We start from the raw sequence: 25,822 nt of genomic DNA, 5'->3' as shown, positions 1-25,822 counted from the left end.
ATTTTAGCCTTAATTAAAGGGAAATTAAACACTACATACATTTAATACACCTTCCTCTGATCATGGGTGCTATTATTTTGTTACCTAGATTACACTGCAGATATCTGAAGTTGTTGCACAAATGTGCATATACATCAGCACTGGAAGTCAATGAAGGCCAGATTACAATATGGCGGCACCCATAACTGGAGGGAGGTGTGAAAGGACCTTAGTACAATCCTTATAAAATATATTTAGTCTTTAATTGATGTTATGTAACAACCTACAGAAGAAAGCTGCTGAATTGATTTTGCAGAAATTTTAGTATGTAGAATGGTTTTGGTATCTATTGTGACTTTTGTCAATGTGTAAACATGAACCATTTGTTATTTGTTTTTGAAGGGCTTTGGTTTTTTTATGTGATCCTTGGTCACTAATGACATCATAACTAAATAACATGAATGTCATCATATCTGATATCAGAATACATCACACATTACATGTAGCATCTTCAATTACATAGTTTGACTTTCCTATAACAAAAGAAGGCAGCGCCACATTGTGTGTTCAATAGACTCACAAAGGAATCTCATTCATATAAAAGAATACTCACAAAAGTTTCAGCACTCTCGCGTGGTGGAAAAAAGCAGGCTGGGCACGCAAGAGTGCTGCCACTTTTGTGAGTATTCTTTGATATGAATGGGATGCCTTTGTGATTCTATTGAACACACAATGTAGCGCCTTCTTCTTTTGTTATAGGGCAGTGGAATTTACTCCAGAGGAGGACAATAAGAGTATCCCTTCCAGAAAATTGTGTGGATTCCTGCCATCTGCATATATAGACTGATGTTACGTTTATAGCGCCTTCGTTATCACATATAACTTTTTGTTTGTTAGTTATTAGTGATTGTTTCAATTACACAGTTACTGGTATCACACATCGAATGAATTAAACTGTTACTTTAAATCATTAGTGCTTTGTGTGACACATACATGACTGTTAGTTTTTTTGTGTCTGTTAAATGGGTACAAAATATTGTATATGCAGATTTGACTCAATTTTTTATACATTCTTACACAAATTATACATTACCTTATTTAATTAGTCCTTTAGTACGATTGAATACTTTGTGGGTTATAAGTATCATAAATATTATAATACATTTTCATAACATTTTCTACATATTTAAACTATATGCAAAGACAACAGAGTTATTGCAGGTTAGGTTTATGGCTACATCACTTGAAGGGAATAATAGCTTAACTATTATTAGTTTATTTTTTTTTATTTTTTTTTAAATAAACTAATAACATTTTATTTGCCCTTTCTTTTACAAAGTCATTTCACAATGTCCCTTTAAATTCAGTTATTCATTTTACTAATGGAGGTTTTGCTATCAGATTTATTTATTTTCCATTTTCACAAAGCCTACAATCTAGCACAACCCTCTTTAGACTGAAATTAGATTGCCTCTGAGTCCTAGATCACTTTCAGTGTTTTGGCAGCTCTCTGTGTGACTCACACTTAGACACAAAAGAACCCAACAAAGAATGTTTCCTGATCTGTATGTATCCCTGAGCAGGTTATTATTACCATAGCACTGACTGTGATTTCAAACAGCTAGAGTCGGAACCTGCTAGAGTAGGATACCCCCCAAAAAAAACAAAATGCTTGCTCAATGTTTGTACTAACTTGATTTATCTAAACCATGTTAAACCATTTACTATGTTTTTGGTAATAAATGAGTTGTAGTCTATATGACATTTTAGCTTGGAATGACCCCAAAATAAACTCAATTGTATAATGAAAATATTTGGAATAATTGGGGAAATAACAATTTAAAAATAATTGTGAAGTATTTTGAAAATGAAACTATTATTATTATTATCGGTTATTTGTAGAGCGGCAACAGATTCCGCAGCGCTATAAACAAAGGGGGAGTACAACAAAACAATTATAGGGTAGAGGGCCCTACCAAGAGTTGCACTGTTATAGTCAGCTCTTAAGAAGGTGATCTACAAACAGCTGGACTTTTAGGCTTACATGCTAAGAGGGTTTAGGGGATTGCAGTGGAGGAGAGGAACTGGTATTAGGAAAGGTTAGCGTAGGTTGTATGCATCCCTGAACAGTAGAGTCTTTAGGGAGCACTTGAAGCTTTTAAAACTAGAAGAGAGTCTTGTGGAGCGAGGCAGAGAGTTCCACAAGATGGGAGCCAGTCTGGAGAAGTCCTGTAAACGGGAGTGTGATGAGGTGACAAGAGAGGAGGAGAGTAGGAGGTCATGAGCAGAGCGAAGGGGACGGGAGGGAGAGTATCTGGAGACAAGGTATGAGATGTAGGGGGGAACAGTGCAGTTGAGGGCTTTGTATGTAAGAGTGAGAGTTTTGTGTTTGATCCTAGAGGCAAGAGGAAGCCAGTGAAGGGTTTGGCAGAGGGGCTCAGCAGATGAAGAGCGATGTGTAAGGAAGATGAGTCTGGCAGAGGCATTCATTATGGATTGTAAAGGAGCTAGGCGGCAGGTGGGGAGACCAGAGAGGACAGAGTTGCAGTAATCAAGGCGGGAAAGAATGAGAGAGTGGATTAAAATCTTAGTTGTGTCTTGTGTAAGGAAGTGTCTAATTTTAGAGATGTTTTTTTAATTTTCAAAATAAGCTTTATTGGCGAAATGGTATAACAAAGAAGGCAAACAAATAAACATGTTCAATACAAAACAGTATACAGTCGTTATGTGGTTTTTGCCATAACATAGTCAATCAAAAGTATTTCGCGATATACTAGATATTCAAGTATACTCTAACAGTCTAGATAATGACATCAGGTATATAAGGTACAAAGTCATTCCATACCGATTGCACATAGAAAAAACTTTTGACATAGACTGTTTGCATGCCGAGAACCATTGCAACAGATGATTCTCAGCTTAAAAAGTAGAAAATGCATAATGAAAGAAAAGATATAGATTTACAATATAGATTCATGAGAACGGGTCAATGGTAAAAATCTCGTTTCCACAGCTTTTTTACACAGCACTGTGGGATAAATCGTTCTCTGTGTGTTTGGTCTCTAACAGACTGGAAAAAGAGTTTGGAATCGGTTAGATTAACCGGCCTCCAGAAGAAGGGGGAGAGGAGGAGTAGGGAAGAGAAGGGAGGGTAGAGGGGTGAAGTGCAGGGTAGAAACAAGAGGGAGAGGGGGAAGAGAGAAAAAAAAAATGGGGGGGGTGGTGTAGGAGGAGGGAGTGGGTGGGGGGGTTAGTGTATGGGTTAGGTAATAATAAGTTGTGGACTCCTATTTCATTATCGGTTACGGTGACTCTCTACTGAGAAGGTTAGATTCCTCGTCCCTCCCAAGTTAGCAACATCATTTCATGTGTACCCAATTTCCCTGTTTTAAGGTAATGGTATCTCTCAAGTTTCAGCAAATCAGTAACCTTATTCTTCCATTCCTGTATATTGGGGATGTTCTGTTTTTTCCAATATGAGGGAATGAGGCCTTTTGCGCCGTTCAGCATCAATAGGAGGAGTAGATATTTGTCCTCTCCAACTATTTTGGGTAATTGGTGGTATAGTAAATAGCATGGGTTAGGAGGTAATATGATATTAAGAACCCTACTCATTTCTGCCAGTACATCGTTCCAATACGGCCGTATCAGTGGACAAGTCCACCAGATGTGCAAAAGGGTTCCCTCTTCCCCGCACCCTCTCCAACAGTTCCCGCTAGAGTGTGGGTATATGTGCTTCAGCCTGTGGGGAGTCAGGTACCACCTACTCAGTAATTTGTATTGGGTTTCCTGTACTTTGGCCGAAACTGAGGTCTGTCTCGTGCGGTCAAAGATTTTCCCCCAGTCTTTACGGTCAATCTCTATGTCTAGTTCGTCTTGCCAGGATTGGGTAAAGGACGGAAGGAAGTGGTCGTCTCCCTGTAATAATAGTTTGTAAAGTTGGGAGATCAGATGAGTCGGGTGTTGAGTCATCGTACATAGGGTTTCAAAGTGAGTCTTACGTCTTGTCAGATTATGTTTGTCTTTGTGTGTGTCAAAGTAGTGTCCAATCTGAGCTAGTCTGAACCATGAAGCGAACACACCACCATTCCACGTCTTTAGGTCTTCCTGGGATTTCAATCTATCCTGTTGAAGTATATTATATACGGCCGAGTCAGCGAGGTCATAGGTCTCTTTCGAGGAGGAGAGACCTGATAAGAAATTTAAGTCTGGATTCTCTCTGATCGGGGTGACAGGTGAGAGAGGTTTTCTTAAGCAATTTATCCCAATTAGTTAGTACACTATCTATAAGTGGATAGAGCTTAATTTCAGAGGGTCTACTAGTGGGAGAAATCCACGCCAGAGCGCCTGAGTTTCCTCTATGTAGAATGGCATTATCTACATGTACCCAGGCCTTTTGGCTTGAGTTTTGGCACCACTCTACCAGTCTTTGGAGAGATATTGCCTTTTGATATGTCAACAAGTCAGGCACTCCCAATCCGCCTCCACTCCGAGGCATGAGTATCGTTCTCCTACTGATTCTAGGTTTTAGATCTCTCCAGATATATGACTCCATAGCCGACTGAATTTGATGTAGGATGTGGGAGGCTGTGGATGATGGTAAAGTCTGCATGATGTAAAGCACTCTGGGCATCACATTCATTTTGACCACTCCTATGCGGCCGAGCCAGGAGATGGTTTTATTTCTCCAGTTGGACAGGTCTCTACAGATCTCAGTTTTGATATTCTTATAGTTCAGAGACACTAGATCTTTAATACTGGGTGTTAAGAATACACCCAGGTATTTCAGTTTATCTTTAGCAATCTTAAGTGGACAGCCTCTTTTCAGGTTATCAAACTCGGTCTCCGGTATGGAGACGTTCATGATCTCAGATTTCGAGAGATTTAGAAGAAAGTTTGACACACCACCAAAGAGTGTGAATTCTTCAATAGCCACTGTAAGGGATTGTCCTACGTCTGATATCATCAGGAGGACATCATCGGCGTACATGGCCAGTTTGTGTACAATGCCCCCTATATGGATTCCTTTAATTTCGGGATTCGCTCTGATTCTGGAAGCTAATACTTCAATAGTCAGGGCGAACAGAAGGGGAGACAGGGGACAACCCTGTCTAGTCCCATTGTGAATGTCGAAAGGGTTAGAAAGAGTTCCATTGACCCTTACCCTAGCGTTAGGTGTTGAGTATAGTGACATCACTACCATTCTTATAGTGACATTATCCAATTCGTGAGTTTAGGCCCAAAGCCGAATTTGCCCAATGTGAGGTGCATGAATGCCCAGCTGACCCGATCGAACGCTTTTTCAGCATCGGTCGAGATCAGGGCCAGCGGAGCTGAGTTATTATGCGCATATGTCATCACTTGCAGGACTTTAAGGGTATTATCCCTCGCCTCACGTCCTGGTATAAAGCCCACCTGATCGGTGGAGATCAGATGAGGGAGATGTCTATTGAGGCGGTTGGCAAGCACCTTCGCGAATATCTTGACATCTGCGTTTAGCAGCGAGATAGGGCGGTAATTCTCAGGGCTAGTTTCTGGTTTGCCTGGCTTAGGGATCACAGCAATGTGGGCCTCAAGCATTGTGTTAGGCAGAACTGGATCTTCTGATAGTTGGTTAAAGAGGTTTATCATAGTCGGCGCAAGTATGCTGCCGAATGTTTTGTAGTATTTAGCTCCAAAGCCATCCGGGCCTGGGCTCTTGCCCGATGTTATGTCCCTGAGGGCTTGCTTAAGCTCTATAGGAGTGATCGGAGAATCTAGGGCCTCAGAGTCCTGATTAGAGAGCTGAGGGGTGACAACATTAGCAAGATATTCTGATATCTTGAGTGTCTCTTGTTCCTGATTAGGAGTTTGAACCTTCGCTCTGTTCGCATTTTGGATATTGTATAGGGATTCATAATATGATCGGAAGATCTCAGCGATGGATTTACCATCTTCTCTAATCTTCCCGTCTGGGTGTAGCATACTATATACATATTGTTTCTTTTTTTTCCGGGCAACCGCCCTGGCTATCAGTCTGCCTGCTTTGTTCCCCTGTTCAAAGAATTGTTGCCTTAGAACAAGAGCTGCTTTCTGATAGTCCTCTTGTAGGAACTGCAAGAGTTTTGTTCTCGCTTGTGTCAGACTCTTATCTAATACAGCATCAGTTGGTGCAGCTTTGTGAGAACTTTCTGCAGTTTCAACTTCAGAAAGAAGTTGCTGATAAATCATTCGTCTGCTCTTAACTATCCTGGCTTTCTGTTTCAGAAATAGACCTCGGATAGTACACTTATGGGCTTCCCATACCGTGGTTAATGGTGTGTCCGCTCTGTCATGTATCTGAAAGTATTCCGTCAGGGCCTTCTCTATTTCTAGTTTAAAAACAGGGTCATCCACTAAGGTGTCATCCATTCTCCAAATATAAGGCGTGACAGGTGTGTCCGCCCACAGGATTGAACATGTAACTGGAGCATGGTCTGACCATGTGATAGGAAGTATATTGCTTGACGTGGCCATTATGAGGCCAGTAGCGTCTGTAAACCAGTAATCTATTCTCGAGTATTTTTTATGGGGGTGGGAGAAGAATGTGTAATTCTTAGCTGAGGGGTGATGTGATCGCCAGATGTCGTGTAATGCGGCTTCTTTGAGTGAGGATGTTATATGTTTGAGAGACTTATGAGGGACACTGGAGATACCGTCTGAGGTGTCTAGGATAGGATTCAGTGCTGCATTTAGATCTCCCACAAGGAATACTATGCCAGTCTGTAGTTCGAGTAAATTATGGATAACCTTTTGAATAAAGATATGCTGGGATTGATTGGGACAATAGACGTTAACTAAAGTTATGGGTCTAGCATATAATAGTCCTGTTAGTAGGAGGTATCTACCCTCCGGGTCTCTATGTGCCTGTGTAACTTGGAATGGTATGTCTTTACTAAAAAGTATGCCTACTCCATTTCTTTTATGTGGGCCAGAGGCAAAGAAAGCGTTAGGGTATTGTTGGCTATACCAGCGGGGTTCATGTCCGGTAGCGAAGTGTGTCTCTTGCAGGTAGACAACCTGTCCACCTTGTCTGTGTATGTCTCGTAAGACCATAGAGCGTTTAGTTGGGCTATTAAAGCCCTTTACATTTACTGAAAGTAGCTCTATCTTTCGGGGGGAGGCTTCTTTATGTGTGGACATCATGGTGGTGACAGTGGGAGGGGAGAAGAAAAAAAAAAAAAAAAAAAAGAAAGGGGGGGGGGAGTGTTGGTAAGGCTGAGTTAAGAGAGGGACAGGGATGTGAAGAGAGGGGAAAGAGGCAGGCGACCGAGGTCGTCAAGTAGTGGGAAAAGGTAAGTACAGACCTATGCAATGAGCAGTTCAAACAAACAATGTATCAGTAGTATAACTTACACAGGCCTAAGTCAGGTGAATAAACAATTAAGACAAACTATGTAAAACAAATACAGGGGTAGTGTTCCCTGCTATACTACACTATTCATAAAACTTTAGTAGTATTTTAGATATAAACAAGTACAGGATTGCGTTGCATTATTGCAACTTACTTTTTATCAGTTCAGTAGGATGAAAGAACTCTAATAACAAACCTTTTTCATAATAGATACTAACTTAGCATAAACTGTCCCAAGCTATTTGTAACAATATAAGCTGAGACCTAGGGACTTCATGAGGGGACTGGTTCTGATTTCATCTCCTACTTCCAGTGCTCAAGTATCTCATCGTATCGTCATGAGTCTCACCCCTTTAAGTGCGTGTCATTTTTCCAAATCACAGGTTATTTGTGGCTTGGGTCTGTCAATGAGGCATGTAGTGTTTAATAATAAACCATCTGAGAGGGGGATTGTCACCGGGCTCAATTAGAACATAACATAGGGGTGATATGGGGATATAGCGGTCTATGGAATGTTGTATGAGACATTAGTTACCAACTTATGTTTTTCAATATTTGTGAACCTGTGTCATTCATAACTATAATATGTGCCATGAAAGTAAGATAGGTGCATAGTAACTGAAAACATCTTGAGATTATATCTTTTCTAAGCACCCAGTAGAAATGGGCAATCTCATTATATTGTGCGGGGGACTCATGATGTGTGTACTGATCTAGCAATAGGAAAATACCTGGAAGGACAAATTTTAATTTAAAACTGTAAAGTTATAGCATTTGCAGTATTAGACCACATATTACACTGTGAAGGTCTCTAATTTGTTAGAGTATCTCATGGTCAACATTTAGGTAACATCTTCAGGTCTCATGTAGCTATCATGCTTATCCCTTACTTGCATATAGGTATCTTGGTCTCAACAATACAGTTATTAACAGCAAACTTCTATTTGGGCACAGTTAGCGAATCTCTGCTTAAATCAATACATAACTATACATAAAAACAACATACGATGTTCATAACTTTTAAAGGATAAATTATCTGAGTCGTTACTCTATAGTTCATTCAGCAGGGTTAAGTCCATCGGCTCATTGTTAGAGCCGGGCAACCTAGAGTAACTGGGAAAGTGTGTTGCAGAATGCATCAGCTGGTCATTCCAGATGGCGTATCTCATTAGGTTCCTCCCGAGCCTGACCCTCTGACACTGCAGGGGCCCCAGAGGGAAGTCTGATGTTGATGCCTAGGGCTCGGCTGAAGGCAGGCAAGTCTGCGGGAGTCTTAAGGATGTGTGTGGTGTTATTTTTAGTGACAATAAGGCTTGTAGGGAAGCCCCATCTGTAGGGAATTTTATTGGCTTTTAATGTAGACGTGACAAATCTGAGATCTCTCCTTTTCTGGAGAGTGGTTGGGCACAGGTCAGAATAAACTTGCAGTTCTGCTCCCCTGAATTCAATCTGTTGTTTATTTCTGGCCAAGCGTAGAATGTCCTCCTTCTCTTTGAATGACAAAAGTTTTAAAATGATGTCTCTAGGAGGGGCCCTTCCTGGGGGTTTAGGGCGCAGCGCCCTGTGTGCTCTTTCTATTTGAATGTCAGGGGAGAAATCCTCATTTCTGAGGTATTTAACAAAATCTTGGATGTATGCCTGTATAGCAGCAGGTTCTACCGATTCAGGTACACCTCGCAGCCTGAGGTTATTCCTCCTGCTGCGGTTTTCGAGGTCTTCAATTCTCTCTAACAAGGTGTGTACCGTGGTTTCTTGGGCCTGTAGGAAGCTAGTCTGGTGCTGTAAATCAGAGCTAAGTGTCTCTTGCTTTTCCTCTATCTGTGTCACTCTTTGATCTACTGCTGAGATGTCGCTTTTTAATTCCTGAAACATTGATTTAAAATCTCTCATCGCCTCTTTTATGTCCTCCTTAGAGGAGAGGAGCTTAAGATCAGCCTTGGTAACACAGGTCTGGTGAGAGGACATTGTGTCTGTAGTATGAACCTGAGCTGCTGTAGTTTTCTGATTAGTGTCAGATTTTGCTATTGTAGGCTCGTTATTTATTAAGTAATTTTCCAGAGTGGTGGGCTGAGAGCTCTTAGTAGGCCTAGTATTTCTTTTGCTGGACATTACATGTACTATAATGAGCTGTTCTGTATAGGTGGGGTCTACCAGCAATTGATATCCTTCCTCTCTTATCCTTCAGGGATATGGGACCCTGGTGTGAGATTTCCTGCAGCTGTGAGAGAAGGTCGTTCCCAGTATAGTTATGTTTACTCCCCAAGAGACACAGGGGTGTGCTATCAAGGCCGGGAATATCTAATAAAGGAACCGTGCTCAGGACTCTGTTAGGTCAATAGTCCACTTTTGTGATGCAAATGAATTGTACTGCCCTTGTGTGTATGACTATTAATGTCCGGTTATATGCTGAGTGGTCTAGTGGTAAAGGACCTGATTATAATCTGTGTCAGCACCCCCAGAGCTTCCGAACAACTTGGCCCTAATTCCGGAGTCACCCGGAGATTTGTGTTACCTGTCCGATGTTGGGATCTGTATGCTGGGTTGCTCCGCCACGTGGCGTGACCTCTGTTGTAAGGACCCGGTGAACTCAGGCTGTCGGCTATCACTCCGTGTCACTTCTGGGGTTAAGTACGCTCCCAGCGTCCGTCACAGGGTTCAATCTACCTGTTGCAGCAGACCTGTTATGCAATACGTTTTGGGTCGTCTCTGTGCTGGCTGGGATCTGCGAATCCCGCGTGGTAGGCCCCACAGCATTCAGTCCGGAAGGATCGTATTGAGGCAGAGGCGTCTCGTTATCGGCTATACGCTCTCAAAGTCTCACCTCTCGAGGTTAGTGGTCGACAGTTTAGGGTCAGTTCCTCTGCATAGAGCTTGTGTGGTGTGTCCAAAGAAGTTTACTTGAGCACGGCGGTCCCCCAGCGAAAGCGGTCTGTAGAGTAGGACTCCGACACACGGCTCACCTTTGCCACTGCTCCGTTATGCCATCTGGTCTCGAGACTTGCATATAAGTATTGAGTAGAGTCTAATACATCTTGATTAACCATTTATAGATTAATTTATGCCATGTGTGCACCTGTTTTGAGTGTAGTTATAGCAGGGACTACAGAGCTTGTTTAGAAAGCAGCCATTTCGGTCCGTGGCTAGGCTCCGCCTTTAGAGATGTTTTTAAGGTGGAAGCGGCAGGCTGTAGCCAAGGACTGAATGTGAGGAGTGAAGGAAAGATCTGAGTCAAATGTGACCCCGAGACATCGGGCATGCGGGGTAGGGGTAATGATGGAGTTGTCGACAGTTATAGAGATATTGGGGGTGGAGATGTTGGAAGAAGGGGGGAAAATGAGGAGCTCAGTTTTGGAGAGATTTAGCTTGAGGTAGTGAGAGGACATCCAGGAAGAGATGTGAGAAAGACAGTTAGTGACACGGGTTAGCAAGGAAGGAGATAGATCTGGTGCAGATAAGTAGATTTGGGTGTCATCGGCATACAAATGATATTGGAAACCGTGGGACTTAATTAGGGAACCTAGTGATGACGTATAGATTGAGAAGAGAAGGGGACCGAGGACAGAGCCTTGCGGTACTCCGACAGAAAGTGGTGACGGGGCAGAGGAGGCCCCAGAGAAGGCTACACTGAAGGTACGGTTTGACAGGTAGGAAGAGAGCCACGAAAGGGCTGTGTCACAGATGCCGAAGGATTGGAGGGTTTGGAACAAAAGAGGGTGGTCGACAGTGTCAAAGGCTGCGGACAGATCAAGGAGGATAAGCAGAAAGAAGAGGCCTTTTGATTTAGCTGTAAGTAGGTCGTTGGTGACCTTAACAATAGCTGTCTCTGTAGAGTGATAGGGACGAAATCCAGATTGCAGCTGGTCAAGAAGGGAGTTTAACGTAAGGAAATGGGATAGGCGTGCATGTACTAGTTTTTCGAGAAGCTTTGAAGCAAGAGGGAGGAGGGAAATTGGGCGGTAGTTGGATGGGGAGGTAGGATCAAGGGAAGGTTTTTTGAGGATAGGTGTGACCAGTGCATGTTTCATTGATGAGGGAAATGTACCAGTTCTGAGGGAGAGGTTGAAAATGTGTGTTAGTATAGGGGTAAGGGTAGCAGAGAGAGAGGGGAGCAGCTGTGAGGGGATAGGGTCAAGGGGACAGGTAGTGAGGTGAGAGCGCAGTATAAGTTCTGAAACTTCGTCCTCAGTAACAGAGGAGAATGAACTAAGTTTCAGGTTATGAGGGTTGTGGTTGAGTGAGAGTATTTGAGGGGGGGAGAGAATGGAATTGTGTTGAGAACTAATTTCATGTCTGATGGAATCAATTTTGTTAATGAAGTGACTGGCAAAGTCTTGAGCTGACAGAGAAGTTGTATTAGGAAGTGGAGGAGGGCGGAGGAGAGTATTGAAAGTGGAGAACAGACGTTTTGGGTTTGAAGAAAGATTAGAGATAAGAGTAGAGAAGTAGTGTTGCTTGTGGAGATTATGGGCAGAGTAGTAGGAGTTCAAGATGAATTTGTAATGAAGAAAATCAGCTGAACTCTGTGATTTTCTCCAATGCCGTTCAGCAGTACGGGAACATCTGCGTAGGTACCGTGTCAGAGGAGTATGCCAGGGCTGGGGATGAGTGTGTGATTTCCTAGCAGTGGTAAGAGGGACGAGACTGTCAAGGATGGATATAAGGGTGGAATTATAGTGGCTGATAGATTGTTCAGGGCAGGAAAAGGAGGAGAAGGAGGAGAGGAGCGGTTGAAGGGAATTAGCAAGTTGTTGCTGATCTAAAGACCTAATGCTTCTGTGAAGTTTGGTGTGAGGAGTAGAAGGTGGGAGAGTTGTAGGAAGGGAATGATATGTTGCAGGTAAGGAGATGGTGGTCAGAAAGAGGAAAAGGGGAGTTTGAGAAGTTTGAGAGAGTGCATTGATAGCTAAAGATCAGGTCAAGGGAGTGACCGTCTTTGTGAGTGGGAGAATCAGTCCATTGTGACAGACCGAAAGAGGAAGTGAGTTGCAGAAGTTGTTTAGCAGATGAGGCAGTGGGATTGTTAAGGGGGATGTTGAAGTCGCCAAGAATCAGGGCAGGGGTGTCTGAGGAAAGGAAATAAGGAAGCCAGGCAGCAAAGTGATCTAAAAATTGATCAATGAGATAGGGGGCGCCCTAAAGAATAGCACTAGATTCACTATAAAGCATAAATGTTAATGGTGGATGTGAAGTACAAAGGAGGTCAATACCAATAAGCCATAGGCCAATAAAAATTAACAAATGTAAATTCAGCACAATATAAAGCACAAAATAAAGCACAAAATAAAATACAGCCCAAAATAAAATAAAATAATATAGTAGTGTAAGAAAAGTCTTTGATATAAAGGTGGGTGATGAAGAGGCAGCAATCTGTAGAGGACCTGGCTTGGATCCAAAGAATGATCTAAAAACAGAGAAAAAGACAGATGCGCCACATGGCCCAATATTGTTTGATCCACAGAATTCAATTTCCAGAGCTATATGCTATCAAACTCACAATTGTAAAAGCACTCCAATTAGTGCAGTGGGAGCAGTCTGGGATCTATAACAGTCACCCAGAAGACCGACCTCTTGGGTGGAGATAGATGTTCTGTAGTGAAACACAAAGGGACACAAAAGTGCCTATATGGCCTAGTGCAGTCTTATACAAGAAGCAGTAGTATATGTGGTAAGGTATATACTCACAAAAAGTGAAGCATCTCTATTGATGCTAATCAGACAGGATGGGGTCAATGTAGTCACCCAACAGACTGTATCAAGGCTTCCACAGGAGGCAGACAGCAGAGGTCCGATGGACAATGTTTTGATCCAAATGAGACACAGTAGCAAGTGTTTGAGTTAAAAAGATATAAAACTTTACTGATATAGATTAAAATACAGCGACGCGTTTCTCAGTCACAGACTGTTTCCTCAGGCTTAATCTTTTTGGCTATATTTGTTTAGTATTAAATGATGAAATGAATACATACATTTTTTATATGTATACTAAGACCTTATGCCAGTTACACCCCAGCAACACTTCTAGACCCAGGTAAGTTAGACGTTTCCTGACATATTAACCTACTTGCGCCTGATGTTGACACCACTAAAGGGAGATTGTGAAATTACTTTGTAAAAGAAATGGCAAATAAAATGTTATTAGTTTGTTAAAAACAAACCTAAGCTAATAAAAGCTTAGCTGTTATTCCCTTGAAGTGATTTAGCCATAAACCTAATCTGCAATAACTCTGATCTCTTTGGGAAACATACAACAGAGACTGTAAAATACTAAAAATATACTAAATACTAAAAATAATACATTATAAATATATATATATATATATATATATATATATGTGTGTGTATGTGTGTGTATATATATATATATATATATATGTATGTGTATATATGTGTGTGTGTGTGTATATATATATATATATGTGTATATATATATATATATATATATATATATATATACACACACTCACACACACACACACACACATACATATATATATATATATATATATATATATATATATATATATATATATATATTGCAAGAAAGGGATCCTATACAGTATTCAGTGCAATTGTCGATAATATAATACTAAGTAAAGCATGCACCTCTTAAATAATGCCTATTATGTTCATATGTATATTCTTAATATCTAGGTATTGATAGAATAATCCCCCCCTCTCTAACACCTGATAGAATGATCCCTCCCCCTCTCTAACTCCTGATAGAATGATCCCTCTCCTTCTCTAACCCCTGATAAAATAAATCCTCCCCCTCTTTAACCCCTGATAGAATGATCCCTCCCCCTCTCTAACCCCTGATAGAATGATCCCTTCCCCTCTCTAACACCTGATAGAATTATCCCTCCCCCTCTCTAACCCCTGATAGAATGATCCATCCCCCTCTCTAACCCCTGATAGAATGATCCATCCCCCTCTCTAACCCCTGATAGAATGATCCATCCCCCTCTCTAACCCCTGATAGAATGATCCATCCCCCTCTCTAACCCCTGATAGAATGATCCCTCTCCCTCTCTCTAACCTTTGATAGAATGATCCCTCCCCCCTCTCTTTAACCCCTGATAGAAGGATCTCACCCCCTCTCTCTAACCCCTGATAGAAGGATCCCTCCCCCTCTCTAACCCCTGATAGAATGATCCATCCCCCTCTCTAACCCCTGATAGAATGATCCATCCCCCTCTCTAACCCCTGATAGAATGATCCCTCCCCCTCTCTAACCCCTGATAGAATGATCTCTCCCCCTCTCTAACCCCTTTGTGTACCACTGTAATGATATGTTTATTACTTCCCTTTATGCTGTGCATATCTTGGTGTAATGTTAGGATTTGTAAACCAACCAGTGAAGCTGTTGGTCACTTTGACCAGCCAAAAGGCATCCCAAATCAATATTATGCTATGTTTATATTGTATCTGTTTGGTGGTAAATAACCTGCATATTTATGTCTAGAATTTGATTGTTTAAGATTTTAATTATAAAACTGATATTTAAGTCTCTTTCTTTCTAGTTTCTATTCCTGTCAGAAGTTTTACAGTGGAGAGCTCAAACAACTCCTGATCATGTTCTTTACACATTACTAAATTCCAGGGTAAGATTTTATATTTTTTTAATTTATATTTTATTGAAGTTTTGCAAGAGGAAAAAAAGGCAATAACAACATTTAGTGAAACAAAGTGTAGCAAGATCTGTTTCAATAAAAAGAAAAAAAGGAAACAGAGATGATAAATGGAAGGTTTTACAGTGTATTCTGTACAGCAGAGTCAACCAAAGTCAGTTTAGGCAAATAACACAGCTAACCAAGAATTCTCTTCAGAATAGAATATTTGAGATGTGACCCTTCCACTCGGTACCTGATAAAATAAAATACACAACACAATCATGGGGTACAAAGGCTGCAGCTTTTATTTATAAACATATTTTAACTTAAACCACACAAGGCTTGCCCATAGTACCCATATTCCACTTTTAAACACCTTACCCACCAAACTCTCTCCTGCCTCTCCAGGAGGTACCCCTTAACTGCTATTCCAAGGCAAGCACTCCGCCCATTGCTGCAACAAACTGCCTAACTACAGGGAGGGAGGGAGCTTCTTCCCCCACGGACCTTGCTAAATGATTTGGCGCTCTTTTTGTCCCCGCCTCTTCTTTTTATAGTGTCTCCCTCTGCTCCTCCTCTCCTACAATTTGCCCAATCCTCAGTGCTATACCTACGTTAGGGTCACCTGCCCCTACGTAATAAGCACTCCTCCAGGGCTCCATTCTAATAACTATGTTAAGTTTCCAGAGTAAAGCATGTATTCGTATGTCACGTTAATCAAGAAATTACAAAAGTTGCATGTGGTTTTAATGAAAGTACCAAATCAGGAAAACATTATTTCCTACCCATAATTACTCACTAAGTTTGTGTCCAAGTCCCATTTCAACAACATATCATAGTTGAAGTCAAGAATTTGAGTTCAGAAGTATCTGTTTTTTCCATAATCTAGGGATCAGTATTTTTGCGCTGTGTACCATAATATGGTAAAGCCTAGTTTGATATTTACATTTGTTTTTAGGGGAAATGTTGAATAGAATAAGGCTTGGGTCAGGTGTGAAAGTGTTCCCTTATCAACACAGTTCCTCCAGCATCAATCTGAAACTTGTGTGAATATATATTTTAATTTCTGTGGCATGAGATTCTACCAGAATAGGAGATTTAAAATTTTCTCCATGATTGAAGCCGAGTATGTAGATTTGTAAGTAGCTTTGAAAATGAGTTTACACTCATAAATCATATAGTAATTGCCTGTTCCAAGAACTAGTATAAGATGGTAGTGTGTGCCGTAAATAGGGAGTATGAGGTAGAAAGAGCATGCCTTTTATTTCTGTTATATCATTTTGGAAACATTGTATGTGGTCTTATTTAGCCCAGTCTTTGTGAGCTGAGTTATAGTTGTGTAATTGTTGTTATTGGATCGACTCGAAAAATCCCTCACTCATGGATACAAGGGGTGGTTTGTTGATAAATTTACCTTTCTCAAATAATAAATTTATTGGAAGAGCTACTGAGCTATGAGTGTTTGTGGTAGAGTAGTCAAATCCTGGTTTAAACTCTGGATTGAAAAAAGTGGGCAATAGATTGTATAGTGGTAAGTGTTGGAAATTTCCCCACAAAGTCTTACCATATGCAAACAGTTTAACAGGGTTTACAAGCATTTTTTGAAAACATTGAGAGCAGCACTGTCTCCAACAGGTCCATCACTCTCCAAATACACACTCATAAAATTCCTCTTATACTGGTTCTGGATTGGTTAAAGGCTGGTTCACAGCCAATCCAGAGCCAACATGAAAGTACTGGGAAACACAATAGGCAGGTGTGTATTCATTGTGTTCTCAACAAGGTATAAGACAATGTAAGGTAAGCTAATAATTAGGCTTACAAATCAGGGCCTATTCAATTGCAGATTTGTCTGTATTGAATCCCCTTTGCCTTTTCAATAATAAAATATGTCTAGATTGACCAGTAATTTGTTACAATCATCAATGATATAACATCTATCTCTTGTAATATGATGTATTTTTATTTACAGGGGACAATAGCTAACTCTTTAACGTGTAGCCAGCTACATAAGCGAGCAGAGAAGATTGCAGTTATGCTTATGGAAAGGGGACATTTGCAAGATGGAGATCATGTTGCTCTAGTTTATCCACCAGGTAAACAAATTTTATGCATAGCATCCATTCAACAAGTGAGACAGCTTATTTTTCAAATTAAAGGGGAAAATATTTAGTTTTCTGTCCATATGGTTTTTAGAAGGTAACTTTCTTTTCTCTTCCCTTGTCTTTTATTTCTGCCTTTAATTGATGGAATACTTATTTCATACTTTCATAGTTCTATCATGCTCAGACACCTCTTTCCTCCTCTCCTCGTTGTTATAAGAATCTTACAAATAAGGGTCATGATCCACCATGTAGCTAAATAGTTGACAAAAGTGGTTCTTTTAGTTCTGAATGTTTTAAAGATAGGAGGTACCTTAGTTTGGTTGATGCATTAAGATAAAGGAACATAGAGTGGTTTCAGTATTTATTGCTGCAGAATGGTCTAAATCTATTTTAAAGATTTCAGTTATCTTCTTGGTTTCAGTAGTGTTGCTATTTTTCCTTTACTATTATTCTTCTTTATTTTAAAGCGCCAACAGATTCCACAGCGCTACCCATGGGTACAAGCATAACAGTACAATGGAAAAACAATACGATAAAAGACAAAATTTTACAGACAAATACAGGGGGAATTGAGGGCCCTATTCCCGTGGGAACTTAAAATCTATACTGGGAATTAAAAACAGATTCCTATGTTAGATGCAACTTGCGAAAATATGCCGTAATTCCTGACAATGATGCTGCCTTATTTAAAGATCCTATGGATCTCTAAATGAGTGTTAGCTTGAATTAAAGTTTTAGCTAAAATGGCTTAGATTTTATTATTAAAGGAATAGTTTAGTCAAAATTAAACTTTCATGATTCAGATGAAGTATGTAAGTTTATAATTTACTCTTATTATCAATTTTTCTTCAATCTCTTGGTATCTTTAGTTTGAAAAAGCAAGAATGCAAGCTTTAGGAGCTTTACATTTTTGGTTCAGCACCTGGGTAGTGCTTACTTATTGGTGTCTAAATGTAGCCACCAATCATCAAGCGCTACCCAGATGCTGATCCCAAAATAGGCTGACTCCTAAGCTTACATTCTTGCTTTTTCAAATAAAGATACCAAGAGAATGAAGAAAAATTGATAAATAATACGAGTAAATTTAAAAGTTGCTTAAAATTGCATGCTCTATCTGAATCATGAAAGTTTAATTTTGAGTAGACTATCCCTTTAAGGATATTACTAATGAGGAAAGCTCTTTATCTTGGCCATCCCTGGTAACGCTTACAAGTTATGTCAATATATATATAACAAAGAGGAATATGCATTTATTATTAATAAGAGTTAGTCAAAGTGGTGGCTCTCAAAAAAGTGTCAGCTGAGAAAAGTATGTATCATATGCTCTTTCTCAGCATGAATTGCAAAAGTTTTCATTTTGTATATTACTTCAAAGTAAGGATGTTGTCATATGAACGGTTTGATCATCCTGTGCAACAGAACAATAGTAAGCGACAGTACTTGTCTTGAGGCCTATAACATGATCCACAACTATATAATGGTAAATTACAGTACTTATCTTGGGGTCTTGGCGTAATCCAGACAGTCTGCAAAACAAGCGTATTATCAAGTTGGAGTTGTCAATCTATCATACCTAGACTACCAATCCAGAGTGAAAGTGCAAGAGGCAGTAGACAACATACGTGTTTGCTCCTTGGCAGGTGAGTGAACCCTCCGGTCTCCACCGCGGGTAATGTCCTTAGTATAGGTGTAAGGATCCTTTGTCGGGGTGGGCGTACAACCCTCCTTACAGGCTCAGGAACTTCCTATTTCGTCAGCTAATAGATCATTTCTGATAGGATGCAGCTCTTGGAGGAAAGGATAACAAACGGATTTCCTCAATCTTGAGCAGATGTTCTAAGTCTCCTCAATCTTGAGCAGATTAGAACCATTGGTTAAATAAACCGATGATGCTATTGGCCATCACTGCATATATAAACTACATTTCCCATAGAATCCTTCGCCTCTGATGAAGCTCATGTGAGCATGCACGAAACACGTCACCCTTCATTATTTTTTGGCACAGCCAATAAACTGAGCATTCTACAAGCCTGTGGCTTCAGTTAAGTTCTTTCGTTGTTTGTTAACTTATGACAATAATCTGCTTCTTTAAGTTCTGAGCATAAGCCTGTTTGTTCAATATGCTCAAATGTTTGCTGGCAAGACAAAAAGTTTTGCAGAGTATGTATCGGGCAAATTTATGGTGGAAGTTTTGCCACAAATGCTGCACCTATGGGTTCTGCAGAGTGTTATGCAAGTTCTGACACCTTTTTTAAAGGGGAAATTTCTGAATCGGAAGCACAAGTTTCTTTATACTTTGCTTCTTTCAGCGACTTTATGTTAATATATTTGTATTGGTATTTTACAAACATAAGAGTAATGCAACAGAAAAGTACAGTGAGTTACACTGATTGACACACTTGAACAATATACAAACATTAGTTACATGATCATTAAGTAATAAGTCCCTTTATGGACACATTTATACAATATAGGTAACCATTGTTGTAGTTAAAATGTCATCAGTATGTAACTGTTGAAAATCATATTTAAAAAGAAGGAAAAGAAATAAAAGAGAAAAAAGTGAAAGAATAAGAGATATTTTACCCTGCTATTAAAGGGACACTAAACCCAAATTTTTTCTTTCGTGATTCAGATAGAGCATGCAATTTTAAGCAACTTTTTAATTTTCCCCTATTATCAATTTTTATTTGTTCTCTTGCTATCTTTATTTAAAAAACAGGAATGGGATGCCTAGGAGCCGGCCCATTTTTGGTTGAGAACCTAAGTTATGCTTGCTTATTGGTGGGTGAATGTAATCCTCCAATAAGCAAGCGCTATCCATGGTGCTGAACCTAAAATGGGCTGGCTGCTAAGATTTACATTACTGCTTTTAAAATAAAGATAACAAGAGAACAAAGAAAAAATGATAATAGGAGTTAATTAGAAAGTTGCTTAAAATTCCATGCTCTATCTAAATCATGAAAGAAACCATTTGGATTCAGTATCCCTTTAAATGACGTTTAGGGGTGTTGTAACTCCCACTCATTATGGACTTTATTTTCACGTGTCATTTAACCAAACTATTTTACATAGCTACTTATGTTTGTAAATTTCTGTAAAATCTAGCTCTCTTAATTTGATCATTTGTTACCCTTTAATAACCAGCAATACTATACTTTATGAAAGGAACCTGTATTATCTTGTATCCAATTTTAGTGAGTAATTCAGACCAGCTAGGTGCTCCCACCTTCCAGTATTTAGCAATGCATGTTCTTGTGGCTGTACAGATTAATCGTATGTATGTATTATTATGGGAATTAAATTATTTGATTCATTCATGTAGAAGAGCTTGAGGAAGTGATAGGACCTCTACACTGTCTAGAACTTCACTCTAAAATGTAAGTGACTATATTAAAGCTATTAAGGATATTTTAGGAGTGGAGGGTGAACAATCTCAAGTTTCCTCTGATTGGTTCATGCCTAATCCTGAGCCTGATGATATTTTCCCTGTGTCCGAAGCAATTAAATCAATTTATTTATACACCTTTGTTAAGAATTAACGGCAGCTTGGTATACCCAATAAAATGTTTAAATTGTTTCCTTTACCAAATTCTTTACATTCACAGTTTTCAAATCCCCCAGAAGTGTATTCTGCTATTTCTAGATTATCCAATATTTTTTTTATTTTTTTTTAACAGATGATGCTGGTACATTTAAAGATGTGATGGGAAAAAAGCAAAGTTTTAAGAGACTATATTTACAGCAAGGTGCTATGTTTCATCCTCTCCTTGCCATATTCTCTATCCTCAAGGTTACTGACCTTTGGTCTAATAATGTTATTCAAAATGTACCTGAAACTAAATTTTTTTCTGCTGCCGCAGAAATATTGGAGCTTAAACAACAATTCTATGTCTTCAGTGAATCTAGCAATAAGAGCTTTGTGGCTACGTCACTGGGAGGTTGATGCTGTCTCAAAGGTTAATCTACTTGGTGTGCCCTTTGAAGGGGGTATGTTTGATAAGCAATTGGGAGAGTTTAATCTCTAAACTCTCTGGCGGTAAGAATCCTTTCAGAATTTTAAATCCTTTTCTAGGAAATGCTCCTTTTGTTTTCAAGACTGAAAAAATCTGATATTTTCCAATTTAAGAAGCAATGATTTTTTGCTCATCCAACCTCTCTTTCTGGAAGGCAGACACCCATTTCAGAGAGGTTTGGGCATCAAATATTTCAGATTATTTTTCTACACTTCAAGATAAAACCTACTCTTCCTTACTTGGGGACATCGCCACTCCCAAGTGACCCCTTAGAGCTGCAAGCAATTTATCAGTTTGTCAACAAACTCCTTGCCATTCAGATTTCAGCGGATACCAGAGTGTCATCGCAATCAGGAAATCTATTCTCCCATTTTTCTAGTGAAGAAAAAGATTGGTTCATGGAGGCCAGTTCTGGATCTTCTAAAGCTGAACACGTTTATGGTGGTCCAAAGCTGGAGGCATTTATTCTTTCTATCGAATTAAAAGATGCATATTTCCATATTCCCACCGTAGAGTCTCACAAAATGTACCTATGGTTTGCAGTTAAAGACCATCATTTCCAGATTGCAACTTTACCCTTCACCATTTCTACGGCACCTCAAGTTTTTACAAAGGTCCTTGTTCCTCTAATTGAAGAAGTACATTTGTTTGTCATTCATTATTTAGACAACATCCTTTTAATAGCAAGAACAAGAGATCAGGCTCTCTTGCAAATAGATATCCTGCTTCAATTTCTTCAAAATCATGGCTGGCTCATAAACTTTCAAGAGAATCATCTTCACCCTACACAAAATCTGTTTTTTTCTAAGAGCTCATTCTAGCACACTGAGAGCTCTGATTTCCCTGCCTAAATCAAAGATCCAAGTTCTACGAAAATCTTTTTCAGATCTTCAACAGGTTACAAGGATGCCAGTACACCTATGGATGAGAAAGTTGGTGCATATGGCTTCTCTTGTTTATATACTGTAATAGAGTGGGCGAGATTGAGGATGTGTCCATTTCAGTGTCATTTCACTCAACAGCCACAATCTCTCTTGTCAGGTTCTCTTACCAGACCAATTAAGGAGACATCTTTATTAGTGGTGTCAGACACAAAACCTTTCAATAGGTCTTCTATTGGCAGAATACTGCTTATATTCTATTTAAAGGAGGAACAAGAAGCCATATAGTTCTCAAGGAGGCATCCACAATCTTTGTGTAGGCCCAAAACAATCTTCGATTTTTGACAGCTTTTCACATTCCAGGTTCCAGAAATGTTAGTTCAGTATTTCTGAGTAGAATGATTTTACCAACAGAGTGGCATCCCAAGAAAACCATTTTCCAAATGATTTTAGAAAGTGGCAATGGCCACCAGTCTCAATCATCAAGTTCCACTGCATTCCAACTGCTCGTACTCTAGGAGTGGATGTCGTCTTGTTTTAAAGTCGGAGTTCAATCTTATTTATGTGTTCCCACCATTTCCTCTCATCCTTCCTTTGTTAAAACAAATTTTAAAGGAAAAAGTAACATTTATTGTGATTCTGCAGTTCAGGTCATGCATGCCTTGGTTCCCTCTAGTCCAAAGTCTTGCGATTTAACCCCCATGGATTCTTCCAGTGTCACAGGACATGCTGCTTCAGGGTCCACTATGCCATTCAGATCCTTAGTCTCAGACTAACGGAATGGTTGCTGAGATTGTGGGTTTACAGCAAATAAAAATTTCTGCTCAAGTAGTCCAGACATTACTAAAGGCTAGGAAGAAGTCTACATCTAGTATGTACTACAGAGTTTGGGATCATTTTTTCATCTGGGATGTTTTAATAATAATGCTTCCACAGCAGCTATCTCAGTTATTGAATTTCCTACATGGGGATTTTCTCAAGGGTCTCATTGCTCTAACTGGAAAAGTTAAAATTTCTGCAATTTCAGCTATTTCCCGAAAGAAATGGGCACATGATCCTTTGGTGATTCAGTTCTTTCAGGCCTTGGCCCATATTCCCCCCAAAAAAGATGAACACTTCCATCCTTGGACCTTCCTTTACTCCTAGATGTTCTTATGTACTTTATGCCTCCATGTGAGGTCTCTCTCTGGTTCCTCACTTTGAATACTTGTTTTCTTGTTGCTATCACCTCAACTAGGTGTGTGTCAGAATTGCAGGCACTTTCTGTAAAAGAACCTTTTCTTTTTTTATTAGGACAAAATTATTTTGCAATCTGTTAATGAGTTTCTGCCTAAGGTTGTCTGATTTCCATGGAAGTCAAGATTTTGTCCTATCATGGAAAACATAAAAGTCAAGGGAAGCCTCTATATCTTGTTGATGTAGTCTGTTGCCTTCACATTTATGTCAAGCAGATACAAGCAATTTGCAAGACAGATAATCTTTTTGTCATCCCTAAAGGTCCTTGATTGGGTCAAGCTCCTGGAAAATTAATGGGACAGTCTACTTGAAGAATTGTTATTGCTTAAAAAGATAGCTAATCCCTTTATTGCCCATTGCCCAGTTTTACATAACCAACAGTTTTTATCTTTGTGATTACCTTGTACCTAAGCCTGTGCAGACTGCTTCCTTATTTCAGTCATTTTGGCAGACTTGCATTTTAGCCAATCAGTGCTGAAACATAAATAACTCCACATGAGTGAGCACAATGTTATCTATGAGGCACACATGCATTTTGTGCTGTCTAGCTGTTGAAAGACTGTCAAAATGCACTGAGATAAGAGGCAGCCTTCAAGGATTTAGAAATTAGCATATGAGCCTACCTATGTTTAGCTTTCAAAAAAGAATACCAAGAGAACAAAGCACGTTTCATGATAAAAGTAAATTGGAAAGTTGTTTAAAATTGCATACCCTATCTGAATCATGAAAGTTTAATTTTGACTAGACTGTCCCTTTACCTTCTTTAAGTTTGATTATTCAGGCTATCTCCCGACCATATAAGCAAAAGAATGAACAGGTTCCAGAAGGGCTCAGAGCACATTTAGCTAGGGCAGTCGCAGCCTTATGGGCTTTTGAAGCAGATGCTACACCAGAACAACCAACTAGGAGGAGGAGGGTGCAGTGCTTCAAGGGTTACCTAAATACTGGTTACCAGGGGAGTTGGCAGTTCTGTTCATGCCCCTCTGGGGAGGAGTTCTCACTGGGAAGCATTACCCAGGATATGGGATAAGATATAGAAATTGCTTATACGTTTTTGATGTTATTTTCTAGTTTTTTCACAGTGCAAGCCAAATCTAAAGTTGTACAAAAAATAAAAAGGTTTTAGAAGGGTGCTGCAAATTGAGCTTAAAGGGACACTATACCCAAACATTTTCTTTCATGATTAAGGTAGAGAATACCATTTTAAACAGCATTCCAATTTACTTATATTACCTAATTTGCTTCATTCTTTAGATATACTTTAATGAAGAAATAGCAATGCACACAGTGAACCAGTCACAGGAGGCATCTATGTGCAGCTACCAATCAGCAGCTACTAAGCATATCTAAATATGCTTTTCAGCAAAGAATATCAAGAGAATGAAGCAAATTAGAAAATAGAAGTAAATTAGAAAGTTATTTTTAATTGTATGCTCTTTCTAAATCATGAAAGAAAAAAATTGGGTTTCATGTCCCTTTAAGATATCTTAAATTAAGGGATACTAAAAGGCAGAAAATTAAGATTGTTTGCAGATCTTAATATAATCAAATTTCCATGGAAGAAGAAACTTCACCTTTAACAATAAAATGATTTATTTATCATACAGTGCAAATTGATAAAATACATGAGAAAGGGACGTCTCCCATTAAAACTTCCTAAAAACAATTGACTGAGGTTAGACACTATTGTGTATATAAAGTACAGCTAACTGATGCATAAAGATATAAATTACACCATACATACAAAACTTCTAATGTGTATATATACACAGAATGATAAGACTTTTTATCTTTAGAGAGAAGGCCAAATAGTTTACCACCATAGAAAGTCTCTTATATGCCACTCACAATTTTATGTACGTATGTTATATAGCACAATTCACATCCAAATCCAATGTGGTTTAACTTAGGCGTATACGTGCAAGAAAGAAGAAATAAGGAAGAAAACGCCCACTTTTGGACTTAAGCAAAAATACCGTCTTTAACTTTTATGGCAGCCCATACATTGAAGTGCAGAGAAAATGTAGTAACCAGGTAATTAGTTTTACCTTAAATTAGAGACCTACGTTTCTGCTTTTTAGCCTGTGTGTGCTGTAATACACGCTCCGGTTCCTTACCACTGTGTTCCTGGCGTCTCACACCGGTCAGCTGTTAGCACTCACGTGACTAGTGTCTACGTCACAACACGGATCCTCCATGTATAGCGGCTTAGATACAATGTTGATTCTTTTTTTTTTTCTTTTGATGCAAACTCCTGTTTACAGATGTAGGTGATTGATTCCCCTTGCACTTAGTGCTAATAGCACGCAAGTGGAATCCAAGTTTATAGACAAAATAACCCGGGTTATTGGAAAGTCCTCCAAACAATATCAGATGAGAAAAGGCTGTGATTTCTAATGAAAGAAAGCTATTAATATTACAGTTGGTCCAAGTGTGTTTTGTTTGGAGGACTTTCCAATAACCCGGGTTATTTTGTCTATACACTTGGATTCCACTTGCGTGCTATTAGCACTAAGTGCTACTTTAAGGTAAAACTAATTACCTGGTTACTACATTTTCTCTGCACTTCAATGTATGGGCTGCCATAAAAGTTAAAGACGGTATTTTAGCTAAAGTCCAAAAG

The 25,822-nt window shown here is 39.4% G+C and overlaps 1 protein-coding gene across 2 annotated transcripts in view; it reads left to right on the top strand.

Annotated features, from left to right (window-relative positions):
- DIP2C (disco interacting protein 2 homolog C) overlaps positions 1–25,822 on the top strand; it is a 911,498-nt gene that overhangs the window by 697,831 nt on the left and 187,845 nt on the right. For both annotated transcript variants that reach the window (XM_053713839.1, XM_053713838.1), the window contains 2 exons: positions 14,872–14,952; positions 16,934–17,057. In XM_053713839.1, coding sequence (XP_053569814.1) covers positions 14,872–14,952; positions 16,934–17,057 — 205 coding nt within the window. The remainder of the gene's footprint in view (positions 1–14,871; positions 14,953–16,933; positions 17,058–25,822) is intronic.

This window comes from Bombina bombina, chromosome 5, assembly GCF_027579735.1.
Source record: "Bombina bombina isolate aBomBom1 chromosome 5, aBomBom1.pri, whole genome shotgun sequence".
Taxonomy (NCBI): Eukaryota; Metazoa; Chordata; class Amphibia; order Anura; family Bombinatoridae; genus Bombina; species Bombina bombina.
Note: the sequence above shows the minus strand (reverse complement) of the source record. Positions and strands in the feature narration are given on the sequence as shown.